The sequence below is a fragment of the Mus caroli genome, chromosome 3, assembly GCF_900094665.2.
Source record: "Mus caroli chromosome 3, CAROLI_EIJ_v1.1, whole genome shotgun sequence".
In the NCBI taxonomy this organism is placed as follows: Eukaryota; Metazoa; Chordata; class Mammalia; order Rodentia; family Muridae; genus Mus; species Mus caroli.
In genome coordinates this window covers 102,634,927-102,662,819 of record NC_034572.1, presented here as the reverse complement: position 1 = coordinate 102,662,819, position 27,893 = coordinate 102,634,927, and the positions used below count along the sequence as shown (strand labels likewise).

Here is a 27,893-nt window from a genome sequence, read left to right as displayed (position 1 = left end):
TTGTCTTTGTTCAAAATGACCAATCCTTAACTGGGAGAAAAAGACCCTCTCAAAGACCCTTAACCGCACCCCAAACTCCTCCTCTCCCCTCTCCGTCTCTCACCCGCTCATATACCAACCTCCACCCCCCAAGGAAGAGACTGACTTCCTCCTGCTTTACTGAGGGTCTTTTTTTCCTGTGTGCCTTGCAGGGTAGTAAAAGTCTTTTTTCATTCTTTGTTGTTGTTTTGGTTTGTTTTTGGTTTCTGTTTTTGTTTTTGAAGACAGGGTTTCTGTGTAGCCTTGGCAGCCCTGAAACTCTCTCTGTAGACCAGGCTGGCTTTGAACTCTCAGAGATCCACCTGCCTCTGACTCCTGAGTGCTGGGATTCAAGGTGTGCACCTCTGTGCCCAGCAAAAGTCTTTACCAGGTAGTTTTGTTTGCTGTCTGAGATTTGTCAAGCTGCTACCTGTTCTGCTTGAGACTTCCTGCCTTCAAACTCTAACTGGCACAGAAAAGCCCCCTGCACAGTAACAGTATTCGAGTGCCATGGTGCACCTGTGGAGAGGTTAGAGGACAATTTATAGGAGCTGGTTCACCTTTTCCTCTCTGTGGGTCCCTGGGACTGAACTCGGGTCATCAGGTTTATCAGATTTACCCACTAAGCCATCTTGTAGGGTTGTCTTGTTCTGCTGAGACAGGGTCTCAGGATGCAGCCCCAGGCTAGTCTTGAACTGTGCAGCCCAAGCTGGCCTCAAACTTGAGATTCTTCTGCCCCTGTTTCCTGAGTGCTGGCCCTATGGGAGTCCACTGCTGAGTGGCTCAGTGTTCTTTTTCTGACTCATGTGGCCCTCAGATGAGCAAAAGTCTCTGTGACTCTCCTGTCAGGCAGTATATGACCCACTTCCTGACTGGGTGATACTGTTATGGAATGTGGGGTCCCAACTTGTGTCCCAACTCATATACTCAGGTCTAGCCATCCTCGGTAGGCCAATTTAAAAAGCCAAATTAAAAGCAGAAAGCAGGTCTGGTGGTGGTGGTTTACACCTTTAATCCCAGCACTCAGGAGGCAAAGACAAAATCAGAATGATCTCTGAGTTTGAGGCCAGCCTGGTCTACAGAACAAATACCAGGACACCCAGGGCTACACTAAGAAGCCCTGTCTTGAAAAACAAAACAAGTGAAAAGTGGAGCTGGTGTAGTGAATACCTTGAATCCCACCATGCTGGAGGCAGAGACAGGCAGGTCTCTGTGAGATCGAGGCCAGCCTGGTCTACAGAGTGAGTTCTAGGACAGCCAGAGTGAGACCTTGTCTCAAAACAAAACAATACAAATGTATTAGGAGGCAGAAAAAGATATTCTCAAGGTGACCACATTGGAAAGAGGGGCAGAGGAAAGCAGTGAGCTCTCGGAGTCGGTCTTCAGGATCCTAAAGTTTAAAAAGAGGGCCAAGGAGACAAACATCTAAGCAGTTTCAGTAAAGGTGTGGTGTGGTCCTGCCCACCACACAGGCTTCAGCCTCAGTCTATAAAGTGTGCTGTCAAGTTGTTAGAGCTCTGTGAAACCTCTTTCCAGATTTCCCCTTTCTTTCTCACAGTATGGAATTCCTGGGCAAATTGCTACTTCTTTGGGGTCCATTGCTTCCATAGTAAGATTGACAGACATGGTGTCTCTTTAGACTATATTTCCATCAGACCAGTTGCAGTCACTGGGTTGTACTGGCGGTTAAATACTTTGAATATCACTCCTGCTCATAGGATCAAGTGAAAAGGCTAAGAAGTAGAAAAGGGTAGGCATTGTTAAGTCTGAACTGAGAGCTTGGATGAAGCTGCCTCAGATCTCAGGAAAGCCTAGAGGCAGGATCTGTCCTCTTTGCAACAGAGGAAGAAATTCCAGTAATTGTGGCCTGCAGGGTCCCCAGTACCTCCACCCCACCCCCACTCCCCATCCTATCCGGTTCTCCCTGGGGCAGCCCATCCTCCTGAGGTACTACTACCTGGAGGCCCTTGCTCTCCCTTACCTAAGCTCCTCTCTTCATTGTTCCTTCAAGGTCACCAACTGAAAGGTTCTGTCTCTGCTATGGACATGCAACAGTGGAAGCCATATTACAACCACACAGTTATGCCGCTGTTGGTTTTACTACATTTAACATAGACTGTAAAACCCCAGGACAAAACTACAGACAAGCTTTTAACCCAAGCTTAAAATCAAATAGGGTAGGATAGAATTATGCAGATAAATTTAAAGATTTCCCAGTCACTGACGAGAGAGTCCAGTGAAGAAGATAACTTAACATCTTTGTGTAAACTTTTGTTGTTGTTTTGAGGCAGGATTTCTTTGTGTATCCTTAGCTGTCCTGGAACTCATTCTGTAGACCAGGCTGGCCTTGAACTCACAGATAGCCAAATGCCTCTGCCTCCTTAGTGCTGACCTCTGCTTGACTTACAACTTTGTCTAAACCTTTTAAAAAGACATTTAAGGGCTGAGGCTACAGTTCAGTTGATAGAGTGCTTCCTGGCACACTGGAGCAGCAGCATTAGGAATGGTGAGGGCTGCGACCCCTCTGTCACCTACTACGGGCTGGAGGAGGTGGCAAGTCTAAACTCTGAGGAGGAGTTATGGATGGTGATATCACATGGCGGGGAAGAGGTTCTGCTGGAACAAGCTGGTACTGCTGCAGCCGAAAGCTTTGAAGATGTCAGCCACTCCCGTGATGCTAGGGAAATGCTAAAGCAGTACTATATTGGTGATGTCCATTTGAGTGACCTTAAACGGAAAGGTGGTAACAAGGATCCTTCAGAAAGCAAAAATACCAAAGTAGCTGGGCATACTAGATTGTCCTCATCGTGGGCACTATTCTTATAGGTTTCCCGTGTCATCACTTCTCAACTGACTGCACATACTCCTGAGGAGACCATGTTGAAGTGTGGGAACACATGCTCCTGGGAGTGAGGAGTAGAGACTTGTTTTGGAGGGTCTAGCAGTACTTTCTCCTTCAATCCTGCCAGTTGTTTTCTTTCCCCTTGGCTGGTTGACCAGATATCTATCCTCCTTCAGTGTCGGACCAGAGTCTTTCATCAGCTAGAGCCTGACTCCCAAAGCACCTGCTCATGTTGTATCTTTGCTAGGGTTTCTTCTCATTGGTTCCCACTCCTTCCCTTCATTTCAAGAGTTTGTGCCAATGATTTAGCATTCTTATGTTGTAGTGACATGGCCTTTGGGGATAACACATGATTTCTGATACTTTGAATTTACAGTAGATACAGTTAAGGGAACAGCAGTCTAGTTTTGACTCTTTTCCCATTTTTCTTTATAAGTAAAATTTATTTTAAAAACAAACAAACAAACACACAAACACATACATATACACACACAAACACATACACACAAAAACACAAACACACACAAACACATACACACACAAACACATACATACACACACACACAAACATATACACACAAACACATACATACACACACACAAACACATACACACAAACACACACAAACACATACCCACACACAAACACATACACACAAACACACACACACACACAAACACATACACACACACAAACACACACATACACAAACACACACACACAAACACATACACACACACAAACAAACACACAAACAAACACACACACACACATCTTAAAAAAATAAAACCCAAATGTCTTGGGAAACCAGAAAGGTATTTAACCAGTCTGGGAGACAGGACAGACAGCACTGGAGAGGGCTTCCCAGGAGAAGGAAAAGCTAGTCAGAGCAAAGAAGGGGAAGAGAATTCCAGGTAAAAGGAGCTTGCGCAAAGAAGGCCCCAAGGCAAGGAGGGGAGCGTGTGTGTGTGTGTGTGTGTGTGTGTGTGTGTGTGGTAAGGAGAGAGGAAGGGGCATTTCCAGAAGTGAAACACCTCCCAGAAGCTGGTGGGCAGCAGGCAGAGGGAGTGCCATGTTTGGACAATCTCCCCAGGACATCAGGTGTTCCTCAGGTTGTGGTGACTCCCATCCATAAAATTATTTTTGTTGCTATTTCATAACTGTATTTTTGCGGCTGTTATGAATCAGTAATGTAAATATCTGAAATACATGATATCTGATATGAGTTCCCCGTAAGGGTTGTGAGCCACAGGCTGAAAACTTAGGGGATGGAGGTCAGAAGATCAAGAGTTTAAGGTCATCCTCAGCTGCACAATGAGTTTGAGATGCTATCCTCAAAACATACAAAAAAATAAAAACAAAATAGTTTGAATGGGGAGCACTGGCCTAATTCCACACAGTTGAATGAGGAGCACCAGTGGCTGGCCTAATTCCACACAGTTGAATGAGGAGCACCAGTGGCTGGCCTAATTCCACACAGTTGAATGAGGAGCACCAGTGGCTGGCCTAATCCATACAGTTGAATGAGGAGCACCAGTGGCTGGCCTAATCCCATACAGTTGTCTCTGGCTCTGTCACTTTAAATTGTTTTTTCCTCTCCTAAGTTTCTTTTGAAGTTACCTTGGGTTCCAGGAATTACAGACATGATTGATAAACATCTTTATGAACAAATGACCCAAACTACTTCCAAGCAGCCGCAGAAATCTACAGAAGAAACCCCTAGCCCCACCGGTGGGGGTGATTATCCTCAATGATAAGGTTGCCCCATAAAGCAGGCCTCATCGTAGCATCAGAACCAGACTGTTCTGGGCAAATGAGAACAGCCATCACAATCTCTCTAGGGTTCCTGGTAGAACCAGATTGAGATGATGACCAACCGAGCTGTGGTCTTAACCAGGACTACCTGTTTCATCTCTGTCCCCTAAACAGATCCCAAACCTTCCTTTCTGTCCCCTTTCTTGCCCTACCTCTCTCCTTTTCAGTGCTGGAATCTGAACCAGGGCCTTGAGTATGCGAGGCAAGGATTCTCTAGATGAGCTAAGTCCCTGTTCCTGTTAGTCTTGGAGACAGACTTGAGAGTCACTGGCCCCATTTCTCTGTTCTCCCCAAAGTGATCGTGTTGGTGAAAAACCTCCATCCTCTGTCCTTTGTGACTACTGTCTCTTTGGTGTGCTGAGTGGGTAGCTAGTCTCTTGGGACATTTGAAGCCTTGACTCAGTAACATGAGCACACTCGGGGACATGCCTGTTCCTAAAGTGACTTTCTGAGTACAGACAGGCTTCCTGCGAAGCCCTACCTCCAGGCCGCAAAGCCATTGCTTTGGGCAGTAACTGTGCTCTCCTTACTCATCCAAGGTATCGCATCTCCCTGTCTTTTAATTTGTGGGTTTGGGCTCTGTACTCACTCAGCTGTGAACATTTGGTTACAGGGTCACAGTCTCAGGCTAGCTTTAGAACAAAGTGAGATTTGAGAAAGTAAGGAAGGGAGGGAGGGAGGGAATGAGGGAGGGAGAGAGAAGGGAGGAATAAAGGGAGGGAAGGAGGACAAGAAAAGCAAGAGAAGGGAAAGAGGTAGCTGATTTCCTTCAGCACTAAAATCCTGATCTTTAGCTGACAAACGGACTGGGCTGTTCTGTCACTTGTTATGCTTCCCAGGTAGCACCAGATTTTAATTGTATTACGTTTTTATTTATGTTATACTTGTTGGGGGTGGTGTGCAACATGGGAGTCAGTTCTTTCCTTCCAATTTCTGGATCCCAGGGATTGAACGCAAGACTTTAAGGTTCCAGTCAAGCACCTTTTCCTGGTGAGTCATCTGACCAGCTAGCCTTAGCACAGCATTTTTAAAGACAGGTAGCTATTTATTTATTTATTTATTTATATTTTTCTTAAAAGACTATCTAGAATTACTTAGACTTATTTTTAATTAATTGATTTGTTAATTAACCTTAGTTTTCTTTTTTTTTTAAGATTTATTTATTTATTTAATGTATGTGAGTACACTGTCTTCAGACGCACCAGAAGAAGGCATCAGATCCCATTACAGATGGTTGTGAGCCACCATGTGGTTGCTGGGAATTGAACTCAGGACCTCTTGGAAGAGCAGTCAGTGCTCTTAACTGCTGAGCCCTTAGCTTTTGGTTTTTCAAGACAGAGTTTCTCTGTGTAACCTTGGCTGTCCTGGAACTTGCTCTGTAGACCAGGTTGGCCTCAAACTCATAGAGATCTGCCTGTCTCTGCCTCCCCAGTACTGGGATTAAATTAGTAAGCCATCACTGCCCAGTAATTAATTTATTTTTATTTCATATGCACTGATGGGGTTTGTCTGCATGCACGTCTATTTGAGGGTGCCAGATCCCCTGGAACTGGAGTTACACACAGTTGTGAGCTGCCACCTGGGTGCTGGGAATTGAACCTTGGTCCTCTGAAAGAGAAGCCATTGGTCTTATCTGCTGAGCCATCTCTCCAGCCCAAAGAGAGGTATTTATAAATAATAATAAAACTAATAGAAAAAAAAACCTGGAGTTTGTTTTGTTTGTTTTTGAGAGGCCAGAATTTCAAAGTGATTTCTGGAATTACACTATAAAGGACTGGTGCAGAGGCACTCCCTAGGCCTCACCCCACAAAGCACCTGCCATTGTTTTCATACCTTAGATTACACAGATCTTACCCTCTCAGGGGTTCAGTGACCCCAACATTTTGATGACAGTCTTCAAGTATTTTCTGCAAAGACTGCAGCTCTCTATCCTTAACACTTATTATTATAATTTCTTTTGACTGCTTTCCATTTTCCAGCCTTCTGACTGCTAGATATTCAGGAAACTGTTCTTTTTAGGAATAGGAGAAGACACAAGAAGGGTAGAGCAGGTTTGTGGGTTCTGTGTCAGTTAATGTTTTCTACTGTATGAGAGCGGTAGGTGTTTGGTTTGGTTGTATGTGTGTTTTGTTTTTGAGACGATTCTCACTACACAGCTCTGGCTGGCTTGGAACTCGGTATGTAGAACAGGCTGCCCTTGACTTTACAGAGCTCTCTATCTCCAATGTGGTAAAAGGCACCTACTACTAAGCCTGACTGGGTTTGGGTTTTTTGAGACAATGCTGGCCCTGAACTCACGCACCTGCTGCTCCCACTCACAAGGGATGCACATGGACATGCACTACCACATCTGGCCAAGAGAGGTAATTTCAAGCAAGGTCTTCTCACTTTAAGAGTAACAGGAGTGTGTAGGTTGGGCTTGGTGGCACACCCCTTTGATACCAGCACTCCCCAGAAAGAGGCAGGCATCTCTGTTTGAAGCCAGCCTGGTCTACATAGTGAGCTCCAGGACAGCCAGGCCTATAGATTCTATCTCAACAAACAAAACAAACAGACAAAAAGAGTAACTTGAACGTGTTGATAGAATAGCCTGGCAATGCTCAAATTACATAAACATAGAATAGTTTCAGTCGTAAATATAAGCTACAACTTCTTGCAAGGGTCTATTGGATTTGGGTGAGGGGTATGTGAGAAGAGAGGTGCTCATCTCATGGACTCATCTTCTGACACCCAGCCCTTCTTCCCCTGGTTTTCAACACAAAACTGTAGCCAAAGCTGCAGGAGACTGGGAGGGGACAAGCTCAGATTATCCTGCCTCCTAGCCTCCCTCAGTGTCTCTGTTTATTAAGTCCATCAGGGTCTCTAGCCTTGTCCTTTTATCTCAGGGGGGCTTGGCAAAGGTTTGTTGCGGGAGGAAGGGGGTAGGGCTAGTATAAAAAGAAAAATAAAGGGAGAAATGGCACACATCTTTAATCCCAACATTTTGTTGGAGGCTGGCCAGGTTTACATAGTTACTAGTCAGAGCTACACTGTGAGACCCTGTATCAAAACAAAAAGGCCCAGGGCTCGAGAATCTTGAGGGTAGGTAACTGGGTGAGTATGTAGCTGTGCTCTGTAATCAAGATAGAGGAAAACTGGCATCTGCAAAGGGCAGTGTCTTCCAAGTCAGCTTCGGTCCACACCGAGATACTCCCTTCAACAAGAGGAACCTGAGGCACTCACGATTTCACTGGGGGGGTGGGGGGGGTGGGGGGGATCAGAAGGCCTTACAGAAAGGACTTCAGAAGAGAAACACCCGGCAGAAGGCTACCACGCCCTTTTCACTTCTCACCACTCCCTCTGGCCCCTGCCTAACACTGCGGCTTCCGGCGAGCTAGGCGCCGCCCCCTCCCGGGCTGCCCCGTGCCTGCGCAGTGAGACCAGGTCAGCGCGCAGGCGCAGTGCATCGTCCACCCGCCGCTTACAGTCCTCTCTTAGTGTTAACTGGTGAGGTAGAAGGATGGTGCTGGACCTGGATTTGTTTCGGGTGGATAAAGGAGGGGACCCAGCCCTCATTCGAGAGACGCAGGAGAAGCGCTTCAAGGACCCGGGGCTGGTGGACCAGCTGGTGAAAGCAGACAGTGAGTGGCGACGATGTAAGTACCGGGAGCTCGCGTTATCCCTTGAATCCCCCATGGCTTCAGAGGTCACAGCTTACAGCTTTTGTCAGATGCTCCCGGGACTGGCCGGCTCTACCGTAGAACAAGCTGGGAACCGGGTTTGTCCCCCTCTCCCTGCAGCTCCCGCGGCCTGGGTCCCTCCCCGCGCGTGCTCTATGCTGACTGCCGCCAGTGCCTTAGGAAGGAGCTGCACGCACGCACGCGCAGGGAGAGCTGTCAGGCCCTTGCATAGCTACGAGCAAGCCAGAGCTGGAGTTTTACTTGGGGGCGGGCTGGGAATTTCTTTTCTATACGTTTTGGTCATTCCCAGTGTTTTATTCGTCTTTAGCAAACCCAGTGTAGTCCTCCGGGTTTTGCTGGGATCAAAGGCTGCTCTCTCAGACTGAGTGACTTCTGCAGCACCCTAGGATTACTCCACCCCAGTCGAACCATCTGGGGACTTTGGAGGCTACTCTTGGCTAAATGCAGTGACCCTGAAATTCGGGGTGGCCATTTCTCCAACCCTGAAGGCATACCTTTAAGAATCAGGCTTTTCCGTGCTAGATCAGATAGGACAGAGGGGCGCTGTAAGGCAAGAAAAAGCTTGTAATTACTGAGTATGGTTGTGATTTGTGGTAGTTTTCTGGAAAACACCTTGGCAGCGTAGAAGTGACCCACCGTCATTCAGGAAATTAAAAGAAGCCCTGGAATCCTCTGCCTCCCAAGTGATCACCTGGCAGACCGGATGTTGTCAGTGGCATGTGACTCGGGTTGTCTGATGCAATAGGTCTGCAACCAGCTGAGAACCGGGTTTATAGGAGCACTGCTAAGGCAATCGCACGATCCAAGAGTGTCTCCCTCCTACTCCCACCCTCCAAAATAAACAGGATTTCTTTCTCCCTGTAGCCCTGGCTATCCCGGAACTTGCTCTGTAGACCAGGCTGGCCTTGAACTCAGAGATCCACTTGCCTCTGCTTCGGCAGTGCTTAGATCAAGGGTGTGTGCCGCCATACCCATCTGGGTTTTTTGTGGACATGATATTACTGTTAAAAAGCTTCTCTGGTATCAAAACATATTTGCTTAGCTGACAGTTGTGTACCTGTTCTGTATGTCTCAGGTACTCTAATAGGGTAATTTGTCAGAGTTTACACTTGGACCTAAAGTTTTGAATTGGTCTAAACTGGACTCCCCTTTTTTGTTTAAGATAAAAAATATTTGGGGGTGGGGTACCTGCCTTTAATTTCAGGACTCTAGGGGTCAGAAAGAGATGGATGTCTGAGATTGAGACTAGCCTGGTCTACATAGTGAGTTTCAGGCCAGTCAGTGCTACATCGTGAGATCTTCTCTTGGAAGGAGATACTCTGAGGTGAAAAAGGAACTACTCTGAGGTGGACTTGGTGGCATTCACATATTATCCTAGCACAAGGTAGACGGAGGCAGGAGGATATGCATTTCAAGGCCCGCAGACCCTGCCTCAAAAACAAAACACCTTGGTTCCGAGCACCTTGCCTTGAATCATAATCAGAAATAGCAAGATTTCTGTACCTATCTATTCTGACTAATGCGATTTTAAATATGTTAGTGGTCTCTTGCATATAATGTGCACATATAGGAAATTTTGACCCTTACCTGAAGAGATATTGGTAGGTTCTTTAGGGATCAATAGAATAGACAGGCATTAAAGGACAACTTAAAAAAGCGAGCGTTTGTTTTCGAGATGAGGTCTGGCAGTTTTGTCCAGGCTAGTGTAGAACTCAGTGGGCCCAAGTAGACCTCTCCTCTCAGCTGGGGGTCCAGGTCTGCCCACACACCTGGCTTTAAAGGTGGTGAGCACTAACCATACCAGGAACTACTGACAGTTATAAAAAAGATAACCAGAAGTTGGGAGAGAAACAGGTGAGTGGGCCCTGAGCGGAACTGGAGAGGGGTAGATGGATAAAAATCTTTTTAAAAAGAAATGCATAGCGCCTGGAGAGATGGCTCAATGGTTAAGAGCACTGACTTGCTCTTCTAGAGGTCCTGAGTTCAATTCCCAGCAACCACACGGTGCCTCACAACCATCAGTAATGGGATTTAATGCCCTCTTCTGGTAGACAGAGACAATGTACTCAGATGCATAAAATAAATAAATCTTTTTAAAAATGCATATAAAAGGGAAGAGATTTTACTTTTTTCAAACAGGGTCTTATGTAGTCCCTTTGGAGTGAGGCTGGCCTTAAACTAATTCTGCTTCTCATGTCCATTATTCTGGAATTTCAAGTGTGTACCATCACAGCCGGCTTAAAGGTGTGTGTGTGTGTGTGTGTGTTTGCAGTGTTTGAACCTAGGTTTTAGTACATGCTAGATAAGTATGCTACCACCGAGTTATGCATGACTAACTTCCTTCCTTCCTTCCTTCCTTCCTTCCTTCCTTCCTTCCTTTCTTTGGAGCTAGGTTCTTGCTATGTTGCTTATTCTGTCTTTAAACTGGCAGTCTTGCTCTAGTGTCCCGAGCAGCTGGGAATACACTCACACACAGTCATGCTTCCTTATTTTCTAAATTTTATTTGAGACTGTCTCCACTCATTACAGTGCAGCTCCGGCTGCCCTCAGACTCATGTGAGACACCTTCTTCTGTGTTCGGGGATTAAAGGCCCCACACCCAGTTGTCAGTTTTAGGATCAGCAACACTTAATTCTGTAAAAGCAATTATGTATTTCAATGAGCTGAGCAGAAGGAGTTGGCTTTATAGATCCTGGTTGAAGACAGTAGAAACAAAGGCAAAAAGCAGATCGGCCAGCTGAAGTTTCCCTGTCAGACAGTAGGATACAGTGGAACTTTAACATGGGCTGTATCCATTTTGATTTTTAATATGGTGTGTTGCAGGAGCATAATCTTAAAACGGTGGCCTCCTATAGTTTTTAAAGATCATGCACAGACGTAAACACATGTGCAAATACCCACAATGTTCCAGTCCTCGGCAGCACACCTCATCCTTGGTAAGAGTGTGACAGACATTTGTCCCGTGTATAAAGATCTGTGCCAAGGTACTTCTAAAAATTACCATCTTTGCTATTGCTGGGCTGAGTATTAAATCCAGGGCCTTTAATAGGCCAGGCCAGTACTGGGCCACTGGTCTATGTCCAGAGCCCTCTTCTTACTTTTTTCTAAGGAGAGAAAAATCAGCATTTTGGGTTTTGATTGGCTATGAGATACATTAATGAACGTGATTATTGGAGTGGAGCAGCACAGAGGAAGCTGTCACTAGTGCCAGGCTGTCATTGTAAGGGACCAGTCCCTGGGGTAAGCTGCTTCTCAGCCACCAGGTCTTCAGATCCATCTGCAGTAAAAGGTGAAGCCTTACTTTGAGATATTGATCTTCTGGCAAGCAAGAAACTTGAACTTGGCCCCATGTAGGGTTTCCCTCACATGTGCCTTATTCTGCAAGATGGTGCAGTTGTACATGATGATCTGGCCAGTGTGAGCCTGGCCACTGTGTCCCTGAGGCTTAGCATTGCACTCTGCATACCTATCTAGAATCTAGACTGGGGACATCATGAGGTTAGAGGCATGAATATCCATCAGATAACGCTCTTTCTCTTAGAGCAATCCAACAAATCACAGACTGCGTATACTCCCAAGGAGGGTTCTGTTTGCAGCCATTGCACACCAGGTCGCCATGATGGAAGATACCGTGTTGGCTTAATTGGCTGTGAATATTTTAAAAATATTTATTTATCTTATGCGCATGTGCCTAAGTGTATGTGTATATGTATATCCCACATACATGCAAGAGCTTGTGGAGGGTCTTGGGTCTCCTTAGAACCTGAGTTACAGGTGGTTGTGACTGCCCTGTGGGTGCTAGGAACTAAACCTGGGCTGTTCAGGAGCAGTGAGCCCTCTTTAACTGTTGAGCAGTCCCTCCAGCCCTATAGATACTTATTGACAAGGTCTCCCTAAGGGACCAGAGTAGCCTTGAACCCACTCTGTACCCCAGGAAGACCTTGAACTTGTGATCTAACTGCCTCAGTCTCCTAATAGCCAGGATCCCAGGAGTCTCTGGCTGGTCATGGCAGACTCTGACCTGTGTGGCTGTTCTTTCACATCTTGAACTTCAGATTAGAGGATAAGGACAAGGTTCTTATTGATTTCGGTGTATCTGAAATATGCAGCCAACCCCAGGATTCTGTCCTCTGGAATGTACTATGCATCCTTATGGAGAATGAGATTTCTCCTTATCAGTTGAAACCCTGTCCTAAATCTTTGTTTTCCCAACAATTAGAAGAGCTTTCAAACAGCCCTCCTTTTTAGTTTAGTCCCTCGTAGATTTCTGCAATGCTGATCTCACCCTTGGGATTGCAGGCTAAGTCTTACACTCTTGTCTCAGAGGAATACCAAAGGCTAGGGTGTAAGTCACAGATACAATACTGACTCCAAAAAACTGTAAAGGGGACTGGAGCTAAAGAGGCCAGAAGTGCCTGTAGTGAGTGAGCCTCAGGAGAAGGTCCCACCTCAATCAGAAACAGGCCATCTTTGCCAGTGTGCTAATCAGAGGCTGGATGGAAGGTGTGACGAGCCACTTCACTCTCCTGTATCACAGTACAGAGCAGTTACACCTAGATTTTTCTAAACACCTTGGTTTCCTCAAAGTCTTCTTTAAGCCTATTTATTAAATACAAAAATTGTGTGTTTCATGATTAACCATATGAAGATTCACATTAATCCATACTCAGATTTGCTGAAATAGTTTACATCTTTTCTTTCTTCTTTACGAGTCATCAAAATCTAATGTGTGTTTTACACAGTCTCATTTAGGCCTTACTACATTTTAAATGCTCAGTGGTCGTCACATATATATCGCTAGACTACAGGGTGGACCACAACCTTAATCATAATATACCTCCAAGTTCTTCTTTGGCTCCCCATCTTCATTCCTCAACTGCAGATGGCCTCCACTCTGCTCTACCCTGTCACAGTCCTCAGACTGCTTTCCACTTCTGTGGCTTGGTTGGGGTGTGTGTGTCTGTGTGCGTGCACGCTGCCCCAGTTCATCCGCATGGCAGTGCCTCGGTTGTTGACTGTTCTCTATACTCTCCCTCTTCTCCTACAACAGGCTATGTTGATGGTCAGGATGCCTCCAGAGGACTAGGACTAAAAGTATATGTTTGTGTGCTGTGTGTGTGTGTGTGCGCACGTGACATGAAGGTCACGTATTTTGGGTATCTCAGTAACTCTCCACTTTTTTGTGTGTATGTGTGTGTTTTGGTTTTTGTTGGGTTTTTTTGTTTGATTTGATTTTTTTTTTTTTTTTTTTTTTTTTTTTTTTTTTTTGAGAGTGGATCTCTCTAGTTCTGGCTGTCCTGGAACTCACTGTGTAGACCAGGCTAGCCTTAAACGCAGAGAGATCAGCCTGCCTCTGCCTCCCAAGTGGGGGGTTAAAAGAGTGTGCCACTATTCCAGATTTCTTCCCTTTTCTTTTCCTTCATTCCTTTCTTCCTCTTCCTCCTTCTCCTCTTCTTCCTCCTCCTCCTCCTATTATTACTACTACTACTACTACATGGCATCTCTGTGTAGCCCTGGCTGCCTTGGAACTTCCTCTATAGACCAGCCTGGCCTTGAATTCAAGAGACTTTCCTGTCTCTGCCTCTCAAGTGCCAGGATTAAAGATGTGCACCACCTCTGTTTGGCTCTCCACTTATTTTTTGACATACGGTCTTTCAGTAAAACTGGACTATTCAGTAAAATTGGGCTATACTGGCTGGCCAACAAGCCCTAGAGTGGGAATTGGGTTGGTGGTGGCACATAGCTGCTGTAAAGCAGTTTTCCGGAGTTGTTGTAAGGACTGGTGTTCTGTGAGCAATATGAAGGCTTGCCACAGCCTCCCGAGTGTATGATTACACTTAGGACCACTCCCAGACCTGTCTCCGTGTTGACTGTAAATAGAGTTGGGCATTGTGTTAGTCAGATTCCACTGCCACGCCTGGCCATTATTACTTCTTGGTGGAGGTACCAGACCTTATGCTATGGTGCAAGAAACAGAGATTGGGGCAGAAGAAGCAAACTCATCATTTGCGTAGGACTTGATTGTAATGTGCAGAATTGGAATTACTCATTAACTTTAGCAAGACTACCGAGTATAATAAACAGTCAGCACTGTTTGTATAAATAGCAGTTGGGAAAGTATTATGGCCGGGCATGGTGGTGCGCGCCTGTAGTCCCAGTAGCTTGGGAGGCTGGGGCAGGATTCTGCCATGAGTTCAAGGCCAGGACCCTGGGTGTCAGGGAAAGTATTATGTAGTTCATGTAAGTGGACTTTAGGATAATTGGGCAGGCTTCAGAGACGTCTCTCCCAGGTAGCCTGGCTGTGCTCTGGTGATGTATAGAATGTGATGCCTTTTAAAACAAGATTTATTTGTATTATTTTTAATTGTGTGTGTGTGTGCACATGCTCTCGTGTCTATGGGATGCTATGTGAATGTAGGTGTCTGGAGGTCAGAGGTGTTGGATCCCCCGGAGCTGGAGTTAGGCGGTTGTGAGCTCCGTGGTGTGGATGCTGAGTACTGAACTCAGGTCCTCTATAGAAGATGTATATTCTCTTAACCCCTGAGCCATCTCTCCAGCCCCAGATTCTGGTACTTCAGTTTCAACTCCAGCCTGGCCTTTTCCTTGTCACCAAATCCTGGGATTCCCTACTGCAATCTGTCTCTGTCCACTAATATTATCAGTCTAAGCAGAGATCAGCACTGGGTTAGTAGACTTCTTGTTACTAACAATTAACTGAGAAGACTCAAAGAAATGGAAGATCTTGGTGTGGTGGTGCTAGCCTTTAATCTCAGCACTCAGGAGGCAGAGGCAGGCGGATCTCTGAGTTTGAGACCAGGTTTGAGACAGGCAGATCTCTGAGTTTGAGACCAACCTGGTCTCGAACTCAGAAATCCGCCTGCCTCTGCCTCCCGAGTGCTGGGATTAAAGGTGTGCACCACCACTGCCTGGCAAGAAACCCTGTCTTAAAAAAAAAAAAAGGAGGAAGAAGTCAAATATAGTGGTACCTGCCTGTAGTCCCAGCACTTGAGGTAGAGGCAAGAGGATTGTCAGCAAGTTCTAGGCCAGCCAAAGCTATGTAGTAAGACGTTGTCTAAAAAAAGAAAGAAAGGTTACCCACCTCAGCTGTTCACCTTGTGGCAGTTAGGAAGCAAAGAAAGAGGAAAGGTAAATATATCCCCTGCCCCTGGTGCACGATGCTAGCTAGTATCTGTGACCTCCTGCTAGGTTCCAGCTCTTAGAGCGTCTACCACCTTCAAAGTCTGCCACACTGAAAACCAGGTCTTTAATACACAGCACAGAGCATTTGCAGGAGGGACAGCGGTCAGTGGGTGTCTTAATGATGTGTGCAGGGTTGACATACACCTTTTTCAATTTTAGGCAGATTTCGGGCAGACAACTTGAACAAGCTGAAGAATTTATGCAGCAAAACTATTGGGGAGAAAATGAAGGTAAGAGAACTGACAGGCTTGAGAGCTTGAGCGGAGCTCCTCCGGCTTGTCTTAGCTGGAAGTAAATGAAGCTCTAACCCTGTGTCTGATGGCTGTGATACTGAATTTCTTACCAGGGAGAAATTATTTTATTTATTTATTTATTTATTTATTTATTTATTTATTTATTTATTTATTTGGTTAGTCAGTTTAGTTTTCCAAGGTACGGGGTCTCTCTGTGTACTCTATCAGGCTGGTCTTGAACTGGGAGACCTGCCTACCTCTGCCTCCCAGGTGCTGAGATTAAAGGTGTGCACCACCATTGCCCAGCTGAGAAGTGACCCTGTGGTGGCTTCATCTTTCATTTCCAGGAAGGCATCTTCCCACCAGGCTGCAGAGATCTTTGTCTTGGTGTAGTCCTGCTTTGAATGGAGCACATACATGCTGCCTGTATCTTGTTAGGCACTCTGCCAGTGAGCCTGTCTCTTTAAAATATCTTATTATGTGAATGCATGTGTGTATGAAGGCGTCCTTGGCGACTGGAATGTGCTTCATTTGTATACATACACGGGCTTGAAGGGCACAGCGTGAAGTGGGACCTGGAATCGCGGCACATTATTCTTCATGATATCTTGCATCCTTTGACAGTTTTTTTTGTTTGTTTGTTTTTTCTTTGTTTGTTTTTTCGAGACAGGGTTTCTCTGTATAGCCCTGGCTGTCCTGGAACTCACTCTGTAGACCAGGCTGGTCTGGAACTCAGAAATCCGCCTGCCTCTGCCTGTTATACTTTTGGCTGTGAAAATGGATATCAGTAACAGTTTTATTCCTACGGGACTCATGCTGATTAATCATTTACAGGTCGGAGATCCCTTAGTCATGAATACTTTTGTGCCATGTGTATCCCTACCTAAGTATTGTTTAGATCCCCTTCACAGACAGTGCCTGCTAAGTGTTTGCCTGTGTATGGGGATCAGAGGGGATGATCTGACAGACTGACAAGTAATGAGCACAGAAATCAATCGGAGGGAAGGAGGGAGCCCCCTGCAGTCTGTCTGTTGCCTTGATTTGTTTGTTCCTTTGCCCTACCTCGGGTCCATTTTTAACCCTTAGCCTATTGCTGGGGTTGTTCTTAGAGTTTAGCAAGATTCGTCCTCAGTGCCAGCTTTGACTACCACATTGATTTTTTTTGTTTTGTTTTTTTCTTTTGAGGCGTGGTCTTGCTATATAGCCCTGGTTGCCCTGGAACTGGCTCTATAGACCAGGCTAGTCTTTATCTCACAGTCATTCTCCCCCCTCTGTCTCCCAGATGTCCTGTGGTTTCTCTGCTGGTTCTGTGTGTGGCAAAAGCTGTTCTTACTTTCATGATATTAATGCTCTCACCCGACAGATTTATTGACTTGTCCAGGGGTCAGAAAGGAAGAAGTGATGAATAAGGACTTGAAACGTGGATTCCTGACTTTCAGTTAACTAATGTTGCAGCTTACTAAATACAATGCAGTGTGATTAGCTTATATGATGTGTTAATTTGGCATGTACTTATTAAAACAGTGTTAGAATTTTTATCTTGATTAAATTGCCTTTTCTTTCTCCCCTGCAGAAAAAAGAAGCAGTGGGAGACGACGAGTCCGTTCCAGAGAATGTGCTGAATTTTGATGACCTCACTGCAGACACGTTAGCTGTAGGTTTCTCTCCTCTTCTAAGATGACTCTGTTCCTGTGGTGACCTCATCCCTGGACAGGAAGAGCTGGAGCCTTATCCCTGCAGCAGGATGAGAGGCTCCATCCTGTGCTGGACTGTTCCTACCTGCTTCTGTTACGCTCTGTCCCTAAGACTCCTTAGTCACAGGAGAGAGGTGGACAGGGACAGTGAAGGAGGAAAAGAAAAGGCACGGACCTAGTTGGCCTGTGTTAGCTCCATTTTCTGCTTTCTTTCACAAAGGCAGGGGATTTCCCAATTTACTCTAGTTAAGCAGCGGTTTCGGGGTGGTAATTTTTTGTGTGTTTGTCACCAAACTGCTCTTTGAAATCCTTAGCACACTGCAAGAGTATAAACCAGAAATGCAGAGTGGCTGTGCGTGGAGGGCTGGCCTAGGGGCTCATTCCTCTAACTGGGTTTGGTAAGGGGTCCCCTGAGAAATTAGAGCACAGTTTGAAACATCTACAGTAAGGGATAGAAGACGAACTTAAGACAGGGTCTCTGGGTCCTTGTAAAGTTATTATCTTCCTGGAGAAATGTGAGTGGGAATACATCATAGAGCGGTAAACTGGCTCAATCTAGAAAATGAGAAGTTAAGGGGAAACACAGGGCCAGACTCCTGGTTCTCTGTATATGCACATGAGGGGAAGGAACGTCAGTCTACACATTTCTGTCCCTGAAAGAAAAGGAAAATGCTCAAGGATTAAAAGGCAAGACCGTCTGCCCTGTTGAATCAACCTCTCTTCTTAAATGCATTCATCTCTAGTGTGAGGTTTTAGACCCAGGGGGGTCCAGGCCTTCATGATCTCCCAGCATCTCTCAGTCCCTGCCTGTTACAGGTCATGGCTGGCACACCCCCTAAACTTTGCAGCCTAGAGGCTGGGGTTCCCTCCCCCCGAAGCTCCTCCCTATATAATCCAGGCAGTTTGGTCTCCCTCCTCCTCTCTGCATTTTCTCTGTCCCTACATGCACATGTTCTTTCTGTCTTTGTCGCCGCCGCACTCCTCCCACCGCCCCGTCTCCCTCTCCCTGGAGACTTCCCTGGCCTCCGTTCCTTAGGACCAGTGACCCCCGAGGAGAGAGAGCAGCTTCCCAGGAAGCCTGCCTTTCTGTACTTTAATTCAGCTTGAAGCAGCTCATTTCACCAGCGTAGAATAATTTGCCATTTAGTACTTACTGCTATTTTGAGATAGGGTCTCATAGAGCCCAGGCTGGTTTCAGACTAATTCAGGCTTACACTCCTGATTCCTTCGCCCACTGACTGCTGGGATTACAGGGGTGTGCCTTGTTTTGGAGACAGAATCACAGGTTGGCCTGGATTTGTAATCCTCCTAGTTGCTGGAACCAGCAGGGGCAGGGTACCATTCTTTTGAGGGTTTTTTGATTTGTTTTTGCTTTTTGTTTTATCAAGACAGGGTTTCTCTGTGTAGCCCTAGCTGGCCTAGAACTCACCTTGAAGATCTAGCTGGCCTCAAACTCAGATCTACCTGCCTCTGCCTTGAGTGCTGTGATTGTTGTTTTTAGAAATGATATCGTGGGCAGAGTGCTTGTCTAGCATATTCTAAACCCCAGCTGTGAAGCCTCTTAGGCTGCCCCTCCAGTAAAAACTGAGTTGTCACTAGAGGACAACAGTTAAGACGCTGATATGTTATGGATGCCCCGCCCTCCGGGTTTGTTCTTCCGCAGGCCCTGAAAGTCTCACAGATTAAAAAAGTCCGACTCCTCATTGATGAAGCCATCCAGAAGTGTGATGGGGAGCGGATAAAGCTGGAAGCAGAGCGCTTTGAGAACCTCCGCGAGATTGGGAACCTTCTGCACCCCTCTGTGCCCATTAGTAATGATGAGGTAGGTGGGGCTGGGCTGGGCCGCGCAGGGCCCCCCCTTCCTGACAGCCAGGTGGTGTGGGAGGAAAGACGTAAGGCTGGCGCTCAGTCAGAAAAGCCAACCTTTGTGTGTTCCCTTTGCCCACCAATTGAGCTTTGCGGGAGTCAGATCCCTGCCCGATTGGGAAGTGGCAGAGACAGCAGATAGGAGGGGACTCCCTGCCCAGAAATCTCTTCTAAATGGGGCTGCTGTCCTCCTTGGCCTGTTGCCCCTGGTAGCAGTAAGTCCTGTGGGAGGGATCTGTTAAATCAACCTAACCCCTCACCCACAGCCCACTGGGAAGCGGCAGGTTGAAGGGAAATCTGCATGATAAAAGTTTCCTGCAGAGCTGGAGCTTCCCCGGCACAAAGCTGCTCTGAGCCAGGCCTTTGTTCCCAGACACCCCAGCCTTGGCGGGGCCCATCTGTGCCTCTTTCATTCATTCCCTTGTGAACGCTGAACTCACAGCCGGCTGGGGTGCGATGAGGCCTGGGAGCCTGAGCAGACCGAGGTCAGGGCCTGGAGCCCACCCTCATGTGGCCCAGAGACCAATGAGAGCCCACAAAGAAAAAGTCCTGCATTCTCCTCTGTACCCCAGGTGATGCCAATTGTCAGAGGCGGTGTCTTGTGCAGGGTTTTTGGAAAACTATTTAAAAGGGTAAAGAAGAGAGTATACTGTAGGTTTCCGAGCAAGTCAAGGCTCCAAGTTCGCTGACTGGCACTGCTTCTGTGACTTTGTAACTTTCTTGTCTGTCAGTAGCAAATTCCCTTCTTCATTGGTCGTACATGAGACCCGAAGCTGGTGCTCGGTTTAATGGATGCACTCAAAGGCTCTGCTGGTCTCTGCTATATGCCCCTTCTCCATTGTTTCCTCAGGATGCAGACAACAAAGTAGAGCGTATTTGGGGAGATTGTACAGTCAGGAAGAAGTATTCCCATGTGGACCTGGTGGTGATGGTAGATGGCTTTGAAGGCGAAAAGGGAGCCGTGGTGGCTGGTAGTCGGGGGTACTTCCTGAAGGTAAGAGAGGGGAACCAGAAGGAACTATAAATATGTATATATGTACACACACACACAAACAAATAAATTGGAGACGCATGATCATACTTGAAGAGGCTCACAAATCCTCTACTTGAACCCGCTGCCTGCTTGTGAACTCCTGGCAATTAGACACAATTCTCTTTCTGAGGCAGGAGAGTGCTTACCCAGACTCCAAGAACAAAAGCCACTCAGTGATCCTTCATAATGAATATGTTTTGCTGACTGAATCAGAACAGTCTCTGCCTTTGAGGAGCTCAGTGTAATTGGACAGTCAGACAAGTAACAAAGACGCCGAGCCCAGTGTGGTAAGCCTGCACTCTGAGGCGACCCAGCATGCTTTGAGCTGTGGTAGGTGTGGGCAGCTGGCACAGACTAACTGGAACAGAGGGCATGTGAATTCAAGAATTCTTCCAAAAGGAAATGGCAGAATAATTTTGGAAGTGTTGTACACTTAAACATTGTACATTTACAAATGAGTCTAGTGTTTTAAGAATTAACACAGAAAACTCCGATCCATGTACCCTGGCTGAATAATTTCTTTACTTTGGTCTGTTTTCGTGGGGATGGGGTGGAGGTGAGAGGACTCTGAGACAAGGTCTCACTAAATACCCAGACTGGCTTCACGTTCACAGCAATGCTATCTCAGCCTCCCAGGTGCTAAGTTGGCTGGTGTGGATCACGACCACCAGCTACTTGAGTCTCTTAAACATGGCGTCCTGACCATGTGCTGGTGGCCTTGGGTGTTAAGAATTGCCTGGGTACTTGTGTTTGGATTTTTGGCGTGGTTACCTGTGATCGTATGAGTGAAGTTGAGTTGGAGAGGTACTCATCATGACAGTTCCACACACCAGTCCACACCACTTACATAGCAGTAAGGAGGCAAAACCGTCACTCACACAGCTTAAGAGAGGAACAAAGCCCATACATTGCTCGTCTGGACAGTCGCAACGGTAAATTCCCACCATTGTACCCAGATGCCAGCCCAGCATTAGGAATTTCCATTGGTGAGGTGAACAAATGTTCTCTCCTGACGCCCAAAACTGCATCGTGTGTAAACACCCTAAAACCAGACGTAATTTTGAACATAATTCTATTGACTGTCCTCTTCATATCTGGTATCGAGTTGTTAAAAAAAATTAATAACCCTGCAAGTTGGTCTCTTAGGTTGAGTTCAATTAATATTGTATATGTTTCCATACAAGAGTTTTTAATGGACCAACTAAATAAGATACCACTTTAAAACCAGTATCTCAGGCTATTTATTGTTGCAGTCTGGTCTCATCCACCTGCCTGTGCCTTTTGGTTTTGACTGGGCTGGTGACAAGACTCAATCCTATTTGTTGTGTATGGTCCTTAGGGGCCCCTGGTGTTCCTGGAGCAGGCGCTTATCCAATATGCACTGCGTACCTTGGGGAGTCGGGGCTACACTCCAATCTACACCCCCTTCTTCATGAGGAAAGAGGTCATGCAGGAAGTGGCCCAGCTCAGCCAGTTTGATGAAGAACTTTACAAGGTAAGTAGTGTGGTTGCGAAGCTCAACGGTGACATGATATGTTCTCCACCCTGCTTTCTGCTGTGGTAGAACACTTGTAGAGCTCCACTGGTTTTCCCCTCTTTTTTGAGTACATTGGGCTGACTATGAACTGTTTGTAAGTGGAACTGGCCTTAATTGCTGAACCTCCTGTCAGTCCACTGAGTAGTAGATTACTGGTGTATGCTACCATGTCTAGCACAACAGAAATGTATTGTCTTACAGTTCTGGAGCCCAGTGTGCAAGCTTAACATGTTGATTTCTTCTGATGCTTCTGTTCTTGGCTTGCACCTGCTCACTGTGTTCTTGCATGGTTTTCTGTGTACTTCTGATCACAAATGTATGTTTGGTGGTTTTGTTGTCTCTCTGTTTGCTCTGCAGTAAGTTAAGGCAGGGATTGAATCCTGGGTTTCTCGAGGCAAGTGTTCTACACCGAGTTATAGTCCCACCCACCCCTTGTTTTTATTTTGAAACAGTCTCAGTAAGTTGCCCAGGCTAGCCTCAAATTCACTTAACCCAGGCATACCTTGAATTTTATATTATCCTTCCTCACCGGGCAGTGGTGGCGCACGCCTTTAATCCCAGCACTTGGGAGGCAGAAGCAGGTGGATTTCTTGAGTTCAAGTCCAGCCTGGTTTACAGAGTGAGTTCCAGGATACCCAGGGCTACACAGAGAAACCCTGTCTCAAAAAAACAAAACAAAACAAAACAAACAAACAAAAAATCTCCTTCCTGAGTAGCAAGGGTTACAGGTCTGTGGCCTTTTTTTTATTTTTTATTTTTATTTTGATTTTTTTGAGAGAGGGAGAAGGAGGGAGCGGGGGAGAGAGAGAGAGAGAATATGAATGAATGAATGAATGAATGAATGAATGAATGAATGAATGAATGAATGAGTGAATATTGGAGTTTCAGGAATGTGCACTATGCTTGCAAGATTGCTTGACAGTCTTGCTGCTTGCTTAGTCCTGGCTGGCCTCACACATCTGTGATTTCCTCCCTCTGTCTCCAGAGTACAGGGATTAGGATGTATGCAGAGTTGTCTGGCTTTCTTTTATGTTTTGGTGTTTTTGTTTGGTGTGGGGAGGCTTGTGCATGCCCTGGTGTGAAGGACAGTGGGTGGTTTTCTCCGCCCATGTGGGCCCTTGAGGATCCTGCTCAAGTTGTCAGGCACAGTAGTTCCCTGCTGAGGCATCTCACCAGCCCAGCAGGTTTTTAATGTTAGTTCATTTCAATGCTAAAACCACATGTGGTTGGTACCTACCATGTTAGTGTAGAACAGAAAACCCCTTTCATCTTTCCCCTAGAAACCTCTGTAACTCTTATCACTGGGAGCTTAGAAGAGAAGACCCTTAACCAGCTACAAACACAGACCGATTTCCTAGTCCACTTCCCGAGACTTCTGCTCTTGTCTGCAGACTAGAAACGTTCATCCTTGTACCTTCCGCTTGAACCTGGGACAACCAGAGGGTTCAAATTGAATTTCAGAATGTTTTTCTGATCAGCTGACTGACATTAAACACAGCTTCGATCTGCCTGGCACCCTGAGCTGGTTTCTCTTTGTTGACAGATGGACTTAGAAATATTTGTTGAGTGCATAAGATGTTGTACATGTGCCAGCATTGACCATGTAATATCATCCTATGTTTTGCAGTTGTTCAGTAAATTTTTAGGCTCTTCATTTGCATGCTTGTTTTTATGAGTGTTGGATTTCCTGTCTTGTTTGTTCGTTTTTATTTGTGTGTTTGTGTTAGGATGCTTTGGTCAGTGCTCTACATAGCCCAAGCTGACCTCAAACTCAAGGCCCTTATGGTTCAGATTCCTAAGTGCTGGGATTTCTTTTTTTTTTTTTTTTTTTTTTTTTTGTTTTTTGGGGGTTTTTTTTTTTTTTTTTTTTTTTTTTTTTTTTTTTTTTTTTTTTTTTTTTTTTTTGGTTTTTCGAGACAGGGTTTCTCTGTGTAGCCCTGGCTGTCCTGGCACTCACTTTGTAGACCAGGCTGGCCTCGAACTCAGAAATCCGCCTGCCTCTGCCTCCCGAGTGCTGGGATTAAAGGCGTGCGCCACCACGCCCGGCTGGGATTTCTTTTAAACTCTCGAAGGGGCTCCTCTTTAGACAGACCTGTTGCCTCGCTGTTTTAGCCTCCACCCCAGGCATTGCTATATCTTTCCTGGGGCTTCGTACACAGTCTTTCCTCGCATGTATCCCTCCTCCAGGTGATTGGCAAAGGCAGCGAAAAGTCAGATGACAACTCCTATGACGAGAAATACTTGATTGCCACCTCAGAGCAGCCCATCGCGGCTCTGCACCGGGACGAGTGGCTGCGGCCAGAGGATCTGCCCATCAAGTACGCTGGCCTCTCCACCTGCTTTCGTCAGGAAGTGGGCTCGCATGGCCGTGACACCCGTGGTATCTTCCGAGTCCATCAGTTTGAGAAGGTGAGTGGATGGGAGGGGGAGGGGAGAGTCAGTTCCCCGTGCTTCCCTGTGTGTCCGGATCGTCTCAGGAGGAGCGTGATCTGCCTGCCCACTGGCTGCAGCTTTTATATTCATTAAGGATTTCTTGGTGGGGAAGAGCCTAGAGAACGCATGCAGTGCTTTGTGCACAGACTAGAGCAAGGCTTCCTAAATGTCCTGTGCCAGTTCCACCACTTACTAGCTGGGCGACCCCTGTAAAGAGAGCAAATGGCGGGAGCCGCCTCCCGAGGCTGGCCGAACAACCAGGCTGGTTAGGTTAGTGTATGTCGGGCACTTAGTGCGGTAGCTAGCACAAGATGGTGATGCTCTATAGACGCCATCGTCCTGGCTGTTGCAGTCCAGTTGAGAACAGATCTCCGCTGGGACCCAGCCTGGCCTGCACCCGGGGCTGTGGGACGAGCTCACTGTGAGAGCATCTCCACCTTTGTCCTTTGTTTTACTCACCCTCACTGCTGTCTGTCTCCTCGGCCCCTCTCTGCAGATTGAGCAGTTTGTGTACTCATCGCCCCATGACAATAAGTCGTGGGAGATGTTTGACGAGATGATCGCCACCGCAGAAGAATTCTACCAGTCTTTGGGGATCCCTTACCACATTGTGAATATTGTCTCAGGTATGGAGCCCCTCATCTCTTCCTCCCCCCTTTTCTGCATCTCACTGATCACTTTCACCAGCTGAGGCAGCGCACAAAGAGAGAGCTCGCAGTGCAAGTCATTACCCACTTTCATTAAAACGTCACTCCCTTCTCCCTGGAGCATTTGGTGACGAGATCTGAGTGTGATTTCCCTTCTGGGGATTCGATGTGATATGCAGGCTTCTTCAGGCTCGCTGCAGAGGGCCTCCTGAAACCCCGCCCGCCCTTCCTGAAGCTAGGGGTTTCCTTACAGGCTCCTTGAATCACGCTGCCAGTAAGAAGCTCGACCTGGAGGCCTGGTTCCCAGGCTCGGGTGCCTTCCGTGAGTTGGTGTCCTGTTCTAATTGCACGGATTACCAAGCTCGCCGCCTGCGAATCCGATATGGGCAGACCAAGAAGATGATGGACAAGGTAGTTAGCCCCCCGGGGAAGTGGGCAGCAGGGCTTCCTACACAGGGCACAGTTTTTCTGTTTCTAATTCCTGGGAGTGTATGTTTCCAGCATCATGAGAAAATCAGCTCAGTCGAGATCCAAAAGAAATAACTTCTGCTGAGTCAGACTGGGTTCTTATAGACAGAAACCTGAGCCTAGCTGTATTCTACACAGTAATTCAAGCTTTTCTCTCTTTGGCTTTGTTTTCCTTAACTCCAGAAAAAGAATAATCTCCGTTTCTCTACCCAGAACAAGTTGAAGGCAATGTCTTCCCTCTTTTCGCCCAAGAAGGTCAGATTGTCAGCTCCTCTCTTAAACCCGGTCTCCAGGGCTGGGCGTGGTGGCGCATGCCCTTAATCTCAGGACTCAAGAAGCTTAGGCAGGCTCTGTATGTTCGAGGCCAGCCTCATCTATCTAGTGTGTTCCAGGACAGCCAGACCTATACACCGAGACTTTGTCTCAAAAAAAGCAAAAATGACCCAGTGTTCAGACCCTGATCTCTGTCCCAAGTTGGGATGGGTTAAAAGGAGGGGCCACACTGGTGCTTGCTTCTTCCTCCACATCTCTGAAAGAACTGTAGCCTCTACTTGTCACAAGTGCGAACATGAGGAATCTCCCTAGGGTTACCTTAGAGGCAGTAAAAGAAAAATCAAGTTTTACAAAGTTGGAAATTGGGGGATTTATGGCTGAGCGGATGGTTCGAGGTCAGGAAGAGCAACTGAGGGATGACTTTAACCTTCCCCATGGGACCTGCTCTTCCAGGTGGAGTTTGTCCATATGCTTAATGCCACAATGTGTGCTACCACCCGGACCATCTGCGCCATCCTGGAGAACTACCAGGCAGAGAAGGGCATCGTTGTGCCAGAGAAGTTGAGGGAGTTCATGCCGCCAGGTATAGTCCTCCATCTTCACACCTCCTGAGGGGGCCCTTTGAAATCTGCACCCCATTTTCCTACAGTCTACATAATTCTGCCCTCCGCATGCTGCTGGGAACGGAGTGTGGGTGTCATATGCAGATCCTAACCTCAGAGTGGGGAAGAGAAGAGCAGAGCAGTCCCTCTCTCATGTGGGTACCCCTTCGTTGAAAGGATATTGTCTACATTCTCCACTGAGGTCTGTGGGCTTTGACAGAAGTAATAGGTCACTTACGGGCTCTTCCCTTCCTCCCAGGGCTCCAAGAGCTGATCCCATTTGTGAAGCCTGCACCCATTGACCAGGAGCCATCTAAGAAGCAGAAGAAGCAACATGAAGGCAGCAAAAAGAAAGCAAAAGAGGTCACCCTGGAGAACCAGCTGCAGAACATGGAGGTCACTGAGGCCTGAGCACTGCCAGACTTACTTACTAAGCCTGCTGGGATCCCAGGCCTGCCCTGGAACAGAGAGGCCGAGTACCACTCCTCACCCTGTCCCATCTGACTGCACAGCGGCTGGGGAGCCATCTGCCATGGACAGAGCAGGTGTTCCCTTCTCCTTGCACGGGCCAAGGGTCTCTTCACTGATGACTGGTGAAGCCACGCAATAAAGCATCTCTGGGGAGGGCACAAGGCTTCCCCAGTCTCCTCCCCTCCCCAGGCTTGAACCTTGTCTCTGCTGGGTCTCCCTGGGCCTGAACTACCCTCCCAGATAAGGCTTCTTTGAGAATGATACAGAGCCCTTCAGCCAAGGTGTTAGTGAAGAGGTGTATTTATTTAGTAAAGGCTTTTTAGAAAGCCTGGAGTTGTAACACAAGTTGTCAGGACAAGGCTTGGGATTCTCTGTAAAGTTACTCATGCTTGAAGGCTGTGAAGCATAGAGACCAGTATGATAGAAAAGCCTGTTAGCACGTACATTCCCTAGGAAGGGCTTCTCGCAAAGAGAAGGCTGAGTGTGGTAGCTGACACTCCTCCACAAGAGCCCCTAGGTTCCAAAGCATGAGCTGTGGTTATGAACAGCAGCTTCTGTCTTTATAGCTGTCCCCCTGTGGAGAGGCTTGCCACATAGCAGTCACTTGCTGTAGTGTCAGAGGCAGGGCAGAGGGGTGCAGGACGGGTCTGTCCTCAGGAACTCCCACTGTGTCCTAATAATAGCTGGGCACCTGCCCCCCCGGGAAGGTAGCAGTCAGGCTTTCTTCACCAGCTCTCTTTCATCTGTGATCTGTATCCTCCGCTCTAATGACACCTTAGGTCAGTCTGGAGCTTGCCTCCTAGCAGGTTAAAGCGCTTCCTCTAGATGCTGCCTTTTATCTTCGTGTGGCCCCAGAAGGTAGGGTGGGAGCATGATTATACCTGTCCCAGAGTGGGAGAATGAGGTAGCGTGGCCAGGTGGGAGTCTGGCTCAGAGTGACTTGGAGAGGTTGGGAGCTGAGTATGACCCGGCTTGTGACAGGGCTTCAGCTCAGCCCACCTCAACTGCTTTGGCCCAGTACCAAGCAAGGAAAGAGGCCGTGTGCTCATTTCTTCGAGGGAGTTGGGTAACCTTGCTCTT

General features: G+C 47.0%; 1 protein-coding gene and 1 pseudogene across 2 annotated transcripts; one reads left to right on the top strand and one right to left on the bottom strand.

The window, feature by feature from the left end:
- The first annotated feature begins 8,048 nt into the window (after positions 1-8,048).
- On the top strand, positions 8,049-27,014 carry Sars (seryl-tRNA synthetase). Of its 2 annotated transcripts, XM_021158196.2 has the most exons (12): positions 8,096-8,311; positions 15,716-15,786; positions 17,363-17,443; positions 19,147-19,305; positions 20,200-20,343; positions 21,722-21,877; positions 24,107-24,328; positions 24,849-24,978; positions 25,253-25,410; positions 25,651-25,722; positions 26,194-26,323; positions 26,602-27,014. In XM_021158196.2, exons 1-12 carry the CDS (start codon positions 8,176-8,178, stop codon positions 26,751-26,753), a joined length of 1,611 nt encoding a protein of 536 aa, XP_021013855.1. In that variant the 5' UTR covers positions 8,096-8,175; the 3' UTR covers positions 26,754-27,014. The 2 variants fall into 2 exon arrangements, with proteins under 2 accessions (XP_021013857.1, XP_021013855.1); XM_021158198.2 differs by lacking the exon at positions 25,651-25,722 and having other exon boundaries at positions 8,049-8,311.
- On the bottom strand, positions 11,885-12,009 carry LOC115030710 (annotated as a pseudogene).
- Positions 27,015-27,893: the final 879 nt, after the last annotated feature.

Coding starts and splice junctions, on each gene's coding strand:
- Sars (XM_021158196.2), top strand. CDS start 8,176: ATGGTGCTGGACCTGGATTTGTTTCGGGTGGATAAAGGAGGGGACCCA. Junction 24,979..25,252: donor CATTGTGAATATTGTCTCAG/GTATGGAGCCCC, acceptor GTTTCCTTACAG/GCTCCTTGAATCACGCTGCC. Junction 25,723..26,193: donor CCCTCTTTTCGCCCAAGAAG/GTCAGATTGTCA, acceptor CTGCTCTTCCAG/GTGGAGTTTGTCCATATGCT.